Source organism: Musca vetustissima, unplaced genomic scaffold, assembly GCF_032173495.1.
Source record: "Musca vetustissima isolate MV318-11 ecotype Yass unplaced genomic scaffold, APGP_CSIRO_Mvet_v1 utg5393, whole genome shotgun sequence".
Lineage (NCBI taxonomy): Eukaryota > Metazoa > Arthropoda > Insecta > Diptera > Muscidae > Musca > Musca vetustissima.
This window is the reverse complement of record NW_026882147.1, coordinates 68,750-80,114: the sequence shown is the minus strand read 5'-3', so window position 1 is coordinate 80,114 and position 11,365 is coordinate 68,750. Positions and strand designations below refer to the sequence as shown.

General features: G+C 36.3%; 1 protein-coding gene across 1 annotated transcript; it reads left to right on the top strand.

Annotated features, from left to right (window-relative positions):
• The first annotated feature begins 7,711 nt into the window (after nt 1-7,711).
• LOC133328349 (myosin-G heavy chain) lies at nt 7,712-9,263 on the top strand. The gene is made up of 3 exons (XM_061536919.1): nt 7,712-7,973; nt 8,052-8,300; nt 8,361-9,263. The coding sequence occupies exons 1-3, from the start codon at nt 7,731-7,733 to the stop codon at nt 9,261-9,263; spliced, it is 1,395 nt and encodes a 464-aa protein (XP_061392903.1). The 5' UTR covers nt 7,712-7,730.
• The last annotated feature ends 2,102 nt before the right edge of the window (nt 9,264-11,365 follow it).

Genomic DNA, 11,365 nt, shown 5'->3' with positions numbered 1-11,365 from the left:
ATTTAACTGCTAAGCTAACGAGCGAGCTGGCAAACGAGTGATCGTGCGTGCCTATGTGTCTGTCCGTCCGAACGTCTGTCTGTCTGCCAGCCTGGCATTGTTTTATACAAAACGGGTAAAAAATATTTGACGTTACGTTATGTGTAAAGCGTTTTCTTTGCGTTTTTACGACGTTGGTTTTTCATCAACTTTAATTGTTAACTTGTTTTTTTTTTTTTGTTTGTTGTTGCTAACGCTGCAAAGCAGATATTCTCTGGTTGGCTGGCAGCCTGACTGACAGACAGACTGCTATTGGCAACTGTATTATTTAATTAATAGCTTTTCTTCAACTGACATAACAGTAGAGCGAAGTGCAATATAAATGTCTAGAATTTTGTGATATCATCTAAAGCTAATAGAGATAGGCAGACGGACAGACACAGATACCGACAAACACTAAGTCATTCAAACAAAAACACAACAAAAACGTTACTATAGAAAGAAATTTCTTCTTAAATCATTGAACCGAGTTTACCGTCAGCGAAATTTCCAGTGTTGTAATGTATGTATGCATTTGACTACATACGATTACATACATATTTACACACATTACCGGCTGTTAGTTGTGGCCATCTCTCTCTAATAATGGAGTTCATCATCATATGGAAATACCCCTTTGGGCTTGGCCATTAAAGCATTTAATGGAGCCTATAAAAGTGGATAATGAAAATTCGTTTTAATTATGATCATCATCGCCGGTCGTGGCGGTGTGTGTATTTAGGCCTTTGAAATGCCAAATACAGTAGCCAAGAAATTGAAATTGAATTGCAGAACAAGTGCAGCAGCTGCTTTGTTAAATTGTTTGGAAGCCCAAACAAAAAACTGAAAAATGGTCTATAAAAACACACAGCTTGAGTTCCGTTAATTCGACCTTTTATGTCGCTGGAAAAGGTTGAGGGGAAGACAGAGTAATAAAAATTCCCATAAGGAGATTTTAAGTAGAAGAAATTAAATTTTTTAGGTCAATTGAAATTGATAATGAGGAATGCAGGAGCATACTTTGAAGTTTTATGGGAATACTTGAAACAAATTTTTTCAAGGACTTTTATACTATTTGGTGTGGAGTTTTAAAAAAATATTTTCAAAGAACTCCGAGTTCTTAAAAAATATTTTAGAGGAACAATACATTTGGATTTTTGAATATTATTTTCTAAGGAACTCACAGATAAATAATCTTGGATTTTGACCTCCTTGACATATAAACTTACATTTTTAAATTATATTTTCCATATTAGACACTGAAACTTTTGTGTTTAAATATTATTTTTAAGGAGTATTTTTCCAAGGACTCCCTGATGAATAAACGTGGATTTTTAAAGAATATTCTGCCAAGGACTAACTGACACGTAAGAGCAAATTAGAAAAATATCTCCCAAGGTCTCCTCGATAAATAAAAACATATCTCAAAGGACTTCAAACCAATAAACAAAATTTTAAAATAATATTCTTTAGAAAATATTCTTTAAAAATCCACGCCTTTTGGACTGGGTGTCTCTTAGAAAATATTCCTTAAAATCCCCTCCTTTTGATATGGGGTGTCATTTAGAAAATATTCCTTAAAAATTCACGCCTTTTGGTCTGGTGTCCTCTAGAAAATATTCCTTTAAAATCCATGCCTTTTGGTGTGGGTATCCTTTAGAAAGTATGCCTTAAAAACCCACGCATTTTGGTGTGGGTATCCTTTAGAAAATATTCCTTAAAAATCCACCCCTTTTTGAACGCCTTTTGGTCCTGGTGTCCTTCAGAAAATGTGCCTTAAAAATACAGGCCTTTGGGTCTGGGTGTCCTTTAAAAATGTGCCTTAAAAATCCAGGCCTTTGTGCTTGTGTGTCTTTTAAAAAGTATTCCTTAAAAATCCACGCTTATTGGTATAGGAGTCCTTTTGGAAAATATCTTAAAAATCCTTTGGAAAATATTCTTTAAAAACCTTTGGAAACAATTCTTTAAAAATCCATGCTTATCCATGTTTATAAAAATCCATATTCTTTAAAAATCCACGCTTATTGTTCAGAGAGTCATTTGGAAAAAAATCTTCAAAAATCCACGCTTGGTCTGGAAATTACAAAAATTCTTTAAAAATACATGCTTTTTGATCGGGAAATCCTTAAGAAATATTCTCTAAAAATCTACGCTATTTGGTCGGGAAATCCTTAAAAAATGTTGTCTAAAAATCCACTTTTATTGATCTGTAAGTCCTCTATACAAATTCTTTGAAAATCCAAGTTTATTGGTCTGGCAATCCTTTAAAATAATTCTTAAAAATCAGGACTTATAGTCTTGATTTTTATATTAGTAGTCCACGTCAAGGGTTTTTGATCTTCTAGTCTGCATTTTTTGATCTTCTAGCCTGTATTTCCTGCAACACCACTGTGCCACAACTCGCATTAACCGTTAATATTGACCTTACAACAGACCAAAATAAAACACAAGTTAAACATTCAATGATGGAATCTCGCTGAACCTGTATTGGTGGTGGCAGGATGACATTTTTTGTTGTTGTCATTGACAATGCGTTCAGAGTACATGCCGGACGACTAGCACTCATCACAGTACTCGATAGGCCTATACACCATACTAGGTGTCGGAGGAGGTGGTGGTGTAGGGGTAAAGAGTTTGTAAAACAATTTCTCTTATTAAATGTTACTTCTTTTTTCGGTAACAAATAAAGTGGATGGCTATGTTACTGACTGGTTGGTTGGTTGTGTCAGGCGATGGTGGATGCTTCGCAATCCTGAGCCGGCTCAGATGGTGATAAACACTTTTTCTTTTCGATTGCTGGTGGTACCAAAAAAAAAAAAAACCAACAACAATAATGTTGTTGCTAACTACAAGTAACAATTGTAACAAAAACAACAACAGCAACAACATCGCCACACTACAACATTGCCGAAGAAATACAATACCCGGGAAAAGAGATCAAACCTGGCTGTAGTAACTAAACACCATTTACACAGCTGAAACGCCTCAGACATTTTACCCGGAAATCAATCACACTGCTCGTACAGCTAGCTATAAGGGCAATAGACGATGACTCGGGCTGCAACAAGAGCAGCAACAACAACACAAAACGTTAACATTTACATTAACACTGGTAGTAAGTTTAGCCATTTACAAGCTAACATACAACAATAACAACAACTAGGCTTTATCTCAACTCCACTCTCGTTGTACATTTTCCGATTCAAGCCCACAAAACAAAAGGAAGAAATGAAAAGCAAAAAAACTACAACACATTACATTTCCATTCTCCTGCTCAAAAGCGCAGTGTGCACTAAGCATGCCCGTCTGTCCATGCACTCTGTATGTCCGTCCGTCCAGTCTGTCAATGCGACTGTTTGTTGGTTTTCCTGGGCAAGCGCCTGGCGATGTGCGTTTGTGTGTAGTCGATTTTCATTTCTTTTTACCGCAGCAAAGACAAAATGCCGCAAAATGGCCATAAGTAGCCAACATCATCGACAGTACACATCGTCAGTCTGGCTAGACAGACAATCGACCGAACGATCGACCAAGCAGTCAGGTAGTCTGTCTGTTAGTCATTCAGTCGTTTTTTTGCCATCTATCCAGAGGCACATAGGTGAACACCGCTAAAGCGCCACCAAAAAAGAAATGAAAATACAATATCAAGCAAGGCGACAATGCAGAAAACTTTTACAGCGGCAAGTTCCGCTGCACTTGTGCTCTCCAAGCTCGCCAGGCAAATTTTATCCTCAATGGTGGTAGAAAAAAAAAAAAACAACAATTGCTGCAGCCCATTGAATTGCACTCACTTTATTGTCCACAATCATGCCGATACATAGCCCCATGGATGTGCAACCCCAGTTTATATTTTTTCACATTACCACCAAGTGACCACACATACTCTCACATATCCTTGTACATATTACACACTTTAGAGATTTCACAGTGGTATTTTTCTTCTACATTTCAAACATTTGCTTAAAAAAGCCCGCATATGTTGGGTGTTGAAAAAATATTGTTTAAAAAATCCAAGCTTATAATTGGCTTCGAAAAATATTAAAAAAAAAAATCCACGCCGATGTTTGGCTTTGAAAAAATATTTTTTTAAAAAGCCACGCCAATTATTTTCTTGAAAAAATATATATATTTTTTTTAATCCAAGCCTATGTGTTTGTTGTTGAAAATTATTTTCTTGAAAAAATATTTTTTTTTTAAATCCCCATATATTTTTATAACTTCTCAGTGCATCGTAAATGAAAAATTCGCCCCGAAAACCCACTGTAATGTAAACTATAACTCAGCCCATATGCCTGCACTTGAGTTGCATCTTTACAACTTTTTGCCACACACAACATAACACCGTTATAAATGCATAGCCAACATTTCATTGCAGATATATTCCGGCGTACACACACACAGCCTCTCTCTCTACTTGTTCGACCAACAATTGCTCGTTCCCGTAGTTTGTCGGCGACGTTCGAATGTTGTAACCTCCTAAACTTGCTTTTGCTAGAAATCAATGAAAGTATCTCCAAAACAAAAGATGCAATGCTTTAAGCTAAACAACATTCGCAGGCAACGACAACAACAAAAATAACCACAAACAATAAAAACAACAGCAAACTTTACTCCAAGCTAAAGAGAAAAAAAACGGAGGAAAATCGCAACAACATTGCCAGAAAACTCCACTCTACTCCACTTCACTACGGTATCGGCAATAAGCAATAATATTATCATGAGTAAGCGTTTTCTTGTGGCCCAAAACATGGCCAACAGTAGTGGCAGAAGAAGAAGAAGGCGAACAAACAGCACAACAAAAAACTGCACTGCAGCGAACAGGTGCCTGAGAGCAGTAGTAGAGCAATAACAAGAAATAATAAAAACAAAACAATATCTCCGAACCTCCACTCACTGCCGCTATTCGAATGGGACCCAACCACATGTTTCGCCATGCGTTTTGTTGTTCATTGATAAAAATAAGCGAGGAGCCGAATGGGTAAAACAACAGAGCGATACAGAGAGAGGTTCAATATATTTGCCATATACTCATTGATATTTAGAGTACTGAGAAATGTTGTTTGTTTTGGCCAAGAGAGTGAATGTGTTAACAGTATTATGTTATTAACCGATTGGCTTGAATGAGATTGAGCTTTGTGGAATATTTGAGATGCACTTGGAAAAATATTGGAAGAACAGCTCGATAAGGGCTGGGTTGAAAGGGTTATGGTTATTAAAAAATATATGTTTTTTAAAAATCCACGTCTATTATAATTCTTGAAAAAAAAAATATTTTTAAAAATCCACGCCTATTAAGGACTATAAAAACCAGTAAGGAAAGTATTAAAGTCGGACGGGGCCGACTATATGATACCTTTCACCACTTTGGGTATATTCAACAGATGAATCCTAACAGGCGTCGCAGTCTGTTAGGATTCATGAAATTGGATCTATAAACATGTCTGCAACCGATACTAAATTTTTCATTTTGGCAGATATAGAAGCTATATCTAAATCTGAACCGATTTCAGGAAACTTAACACACATCATTTTAGACCTAATTCATTACGCTGTACCAAATTTCGTGCAAATCGAAAGATATGTAGGGACTTTGGTGCACCATTTACCTTAAATCGGACGAAAATATATATGGGAGCTATATCTATATCTGAACCGATTTTCAGGAAACTTAACACACATCATTCTAGACCTAATTCATTACGCTGTGTCAAATTTCGGGGAAATCAAAAGATATGTAGGGACTTTGGTGCACCATTTACCTTAAATCGGACGAAAATATTTATGGTAGCTATATCTAAATCTGAACCGACTTATAGGAAACTTAACACACATCATTCTAGACCTAATTCATTACGCTGTGTCAAATTTCGGGGAAATCAAAAGATATGTAGGGACTTTGGTGCACCATTTACCTTAAATCGGACGAAAATATATATGGGAGCTATATCTATATCTGAACCGATTTTCAGGAAACTTAACACACATCATTCTAGACCTAATTCACTACGCTGTGTCAAATTTCGGGGAAATCAAAAGATATGTAGGGACTTTGGTGCACCATTTACCTTAAATCGGACGAAAATATATATGGGAGCTATATCTATATCTGAACCGATTTTCAGGAAACTTAACACACATCATTCTAGACCTAATTCACTACGCTGTGCCAAATTTCGTGCAAATCGAAAGATATATAGGGACTTTGGTGCACCATTTACCTTAAATCGGACGAAACTATATATGGGAGCTATATCTAAATCTAAACCTATTTTTTTAATAGGGTTCGTCCTTGGACCAAATAAATGAGCTGTGCCAAATTTCATAAAATTCGAATCATAAATGCGATCTGTACTTTGTTTGCAATTTAACATGGACAGACAGACATTCGGACGGACGGACATGCATATATCGACTTAGAAAATGTGTCTATCTCGTTTCCTTTTGCCTGTTACAGACATATGCACAAGGATATAATACCTTGTACCACAGTGTGGTGAAGGTTATAAAAATATCGAAATTAAAATATTTGTTTTTAATCTGCCTTGAAAATTTTTTTTAAGTTTTCAAACTCTGTTGAGTTGTAAAAATAGTATTAAAAATTAAACATTCGTCACTTATGTCATGTTCTCTCCTTCCCACTCTCCCTCTCACGAAGCAATTTGTACAAATTTGTGTACCCTAAAAAGTCCAAATAATGTCCATGATTCCATCACTGTCAACATGAAACAAGTGCCAGTTGTTAAGCTGCTGTTAGATGAACCGAAAACAACCCACAAACAAAAACGTTAATAAAACCGACGACGACGATGATGATGAAGAAGCAACAACAGCAGCGCCAACCAGCTAGCCAGAGTAAAATATACAGAGCACCGCCGAATCACCACCGGACGTCAACAACACACAGTCATAGTGTCGGGCCCCATGAATGTTTAGTATGAAAACGACTTTCGTGCGCATAAGACATAGTAAGCGGAGAATCGAAGAAGACAAGCTTCACAAGAAAAGCACACAAAATATCTAGAGAAAACGTAACGGCCAAACAGAAAAATAAAAATCAACGAGCGATTGAATATCATCTAACAGCGGATACGTTAGAAGAAACAAAGTGTCAATATCACAGAGTGAAATAAAATTTTGAAATAAAGATTTGAAAAAAAATTTTTTGAAGAAATATAAATAAATCAATAAATGAAAGTTATGACAACAGAAAGATTACAACAAAATGAAAAATCAAACCTAAGAGAAAAATTTACAGAAAAGTGACAAATTTAAGAAAAATATATCAATTTAAAAAAATAGATTATTGCAAAAAATTGTGTTGGAAATAAATTACAAATTTTGAAAATATAAAACTGTGTTGAAAAAAAATATTTTGCAAACCATCTAAACGAAATAAAATATCTGCCGGTTTTACGCATTTGCAAAACGTTATAGTTGTTGTATAAGCCTCACCGGCTAAGACGTATATATTGTTCGGTCTGTCAGTCCCACTTACATACAAACGACTCGCTTACAACAGAAAAAAAGAAGAAAAAGATTCACTCAAGTGTAAATCACAAACGGTGACAAGAAAAAAGAGAATACAAAAAACAAAAAAGTTACTAAAGTAATACGATCTTGTAAGAATACAAAAGTGCCCGCCCTCCTTCGTAAGCTTCTCTTTCTGAGAGTTGTCAAGTGTTAAGTTTACTTATTGTTATTGTTTTTTGGCAAATATGTCACATAAAAAAGATGTAATAATGACGTCCATGCATACAACAACGAAACTGGAACAGCAACATTCGAAACCCATCTTGAGCCCAACACGATCGCTCGATGAAGGTTTTGAAAGTGATCCGGATAGGGTTTCAACGGATTCAGAGCATCCAACAAGTGGAACGGCAAACAATAGCACCACAGCCAACTGCAACAACAATAACAACAGTCATCACAGTAACAGCAGCAACAACAATAACAATATTGGCAAGTCAACAATAGCTGCTACAAATGCAAATAACAACAAACAACAACACTACCAACAACAACACCAACACCACAATCAATTACATCAAAATGTCGGTGGTTCTACATTGGCACAATTGTCATCAGCTGCCACTGGCGGCTTGTCAGCCAATGCTGATTTGTCAGCTACCACGACGACATCATCATCGTCGTCATCCCCAACGGCGGCCACAGCAACGACGGCAGGTCATGCTTTGGCCACAGCCACCAAGTCTATGGATTTATCCAAAAATCGTGTAATAGCAGGAGCCATGGGTGTTCCCCAAATCACCAGGCGTCCCATGGTGACTGGCAGCGGCCCATCGTCATCATCCTCCTCCTCTTCGATACAACAACAGCAACAGTTATTGGAAAAATATTTCAAGGAGCAGAGAAGGGGTTCGGCTGAAAATAGATATGGCATACCAGTACTGCAAACCACATTATCATGTCCGGGCACATCATCCTCCTCGTCTTCGTCGGCCTCACCCAACTCGGCGGCAATGGGCTCACCACAAACCATGCAACGTTTGCAATATCAAAAACAACGGCAACCTGTGGTTGCCTCAGCTGCGGTACAGAATCACCGCTATACCTCGGCGGCCGCCAACTCGCATAACAGTGGTTTTCGACGAGCCAAAACTCGAGCCATGTCACCATCCATATTGAAAACGGTGAGCTCCTCCTCCAACTCCTCGAACAACAATCGCAGCAATATGATGTTAATGCATCGTTCCGGTGCAGCCATACGTTCCCATTCTGTGGATGCCATTTCTCGACAACGTCATGGCTATGATCCCTCCAATGCCCTTATACTCAAACATGAATCATCATCTGCCGCCGCCGCTGCCGCAGTTGCAACCCCATCGCGCATGCAACACTACAAATATCCCGGTGCGGCGGCACAAAATGCAATGGTCACAACTCTGCCACCCGGAGCCGCAAGCCAGGCTCTTCTCGTACAACCCATTTCCAGTGCAACATTGGCCTCCAGCGCCGTAGCTGCTGCCGCATTACCGCCTGCCGCAACCGTCCTGAATTCAACGAATGTCGGTGATGCCGCTGCTGCATTGGTGGCAGCAGCCGGTGGATCACCGGTTATTGCCTCATCCACAAATAGTCTCTATACATTTTATCCAGCCGAGGGTAATCTACAAGTATGGCAATCCGAATGTGGTGATTTGACATATAAGTCATCGCGTAATCTACAAACGCATAAGGCACCAGTTTGTTGGACTCAGTCTATACCAAGGCAAACAAGACGGTAAGTTAAAGCGAAGAGAGATATACTGCACTGACAGACTCCCCGAAAAAACATGAACGCTCAGGCGAGGCAGTTAGAGGTTTTTAGTTTGTTTTTGTAAAGTTTACAGTGTGTGTGTGTGTTTTTTTTTCTTAAGCCGTTTAACTAATTGAGCTATTACACCTATGGCACAACTTGGATAAAGAAAAGTTCATTCGGTATTTAAAATGACGAGGGTCTGCAGGTAGAAATATAATTTAGATTAAAATCGTCTCAACTTCGAATCGATTTTTTTGTAGAAATTTGGTAGGATAGTGGTGTAGCATCTACTATACACCTTAGTTTATTGGAATTTTATTATTAATATATTATATTCAGCTAGCTGAATATCACAAACAAAGTCAAACTCATATTTATGCAAAACAAATATATAAATTCGGCTAGCTGAATATCGTCGAAAATCCAAAAAAATGTATCAATATTTTGCGGAATTCCGAAATGTTTTTTATTCGTAGTACCAAAATTTAAAAAAAATATGAATTCAGCTTGCTGAATAAATTAGAAAGAGTTGTGTTAATTCAATTTTTAGCTAAATTAATTGTAATTTAAAAATATATACATTTTATCAATGCTGTCAGCTGAATTGTCATTTTTAATCAATTCAGCTAGCTGAAATTTGCGAATTTTGTAAATAGAAATTGAATACATATATTTTTGATTAATTCAGCTATCTGCATTTATTCAAATTTGCTTCAAATTAAATTTAAATTGGAATATTTCTCAAATGTTTACCTAGGAATCTTCTTGAGTCTTTAAATATAATTTGCTTTCATAAAATTTTGTATTTATTTTTTTTAATTCTGGAAATTAATTAATAAAAATTTATATGGATTCTTATTTTTATCTCAATTCATCTAGCTGAATTGTTATTTTTATCTCAATTCAGCTAGCTGAATTGTTATTTTTATCTCAATTCAACTAGCTGAATTAATTTAATAGTTAATTTATACAATTGTTTCATCAACATTTTGTATTGATCATGAAGAATTCAGCTACAGTAATTTTTACTAAAAATACATTTTAATTTTTTTTAATTTCGAACAATATTTCCTTATTCAGTTAATTTAATTCCCTAATATTCCTATACCACCCTCGTATTCTCGTAATTATTGATGTTTGTGGTAAAGCACCCGACCACCACCTTAAATATTTTAATTAAAAATAATTTATGTCTATACAAAACAAAAAAAGTTTTATTTTTCTAATTCTCTCTCTCTCTCGGTAGTTAATGTGATCATACACGACTATGTATGTGTGTGAGTGTGTGTGTGTATTTCACATTGCAAACAAACATTTTTTAAACCAGAATGCTAACAATTTTCCAAAAAAAAAATCACCTTGCCGCAAAAAAAAACTGAAAAACTCCACAAATATTCCCAATAAGTGGAAAATTGAAAATAAAATCCAATATAAAAGGTGTATGTTCGTGTGTGTGTGTGAACGAATTTCCGCAACCTGTTAGAATATAAGTTTTTTTGTTTGTTTTAATTTTCTTAGCCAAGATGTTAACAACAAATCAACACATCGATAAAAAAAAACCTTAAACAATTTTCTAGACATGTATGTGTGTGTTTAACTTTGTTTCTAAGCAGATTTAGTGTTAGTTGTTGTTAATAGGCAATTTTAAGCTGATTTGTTTCAGCACGAATTTATTTTCTGTGTTTGAGTTGTGTACCTCACAACCACCACCACCCAGTTTCAATTTTGTACGGATTTAGATATCTGTGCGATTCGATTTCGTTGGGTACGGTTGTTTTTGTTTTTATTCTTTTGAGTTTTTTTTTTTGGTTAGCAATATATGTGGAAATTGCTTTTAATTAAAGTTGTCTGCTTTTTATAGAGACGGAACCAACCGACCAACTAACAAAATTGCCTTATTCTGAAAATGAGTCTAAAGCAGGCTAGCCTGGCAGCCAGCAGCAACTGAACAAAAAAGGGTTCAAACTGTGTTTTTTTGGGGGGTTTGAAAAGTTGTTTTCGCCAAGATTTGTTAATTAGCCGTTTGAGAAAAATTATTGGAATTCTTGAATGTGTGTGTGTGTGTGCATGTGTATGAGTATGTGTGTG

Excerpts from the sequence above, each read along its gene's own strand:
- LOC133328349 (XM_061536919.1), top strand. The coding sequence starts at position 7,731 with ATGTCACATAAAAAAGATGTAATAATGACGTCCATGCATACAACAACG. Across the intron at positions 7,974-8,051 it reads GCAGCAACAACAATAACAAT|AATCAATTACATCAAAATGT; the intron begins ATTGGCAAGTCA and ends CACCAACACCAC. Across the intron at positions 8,301-8,360 it reads AAATCACCAGGCGTCCCATG|TTATTGGAAAAATATTTCAA; the intron begins GTGACTGGCAGC and ends CAACAGCAACAG.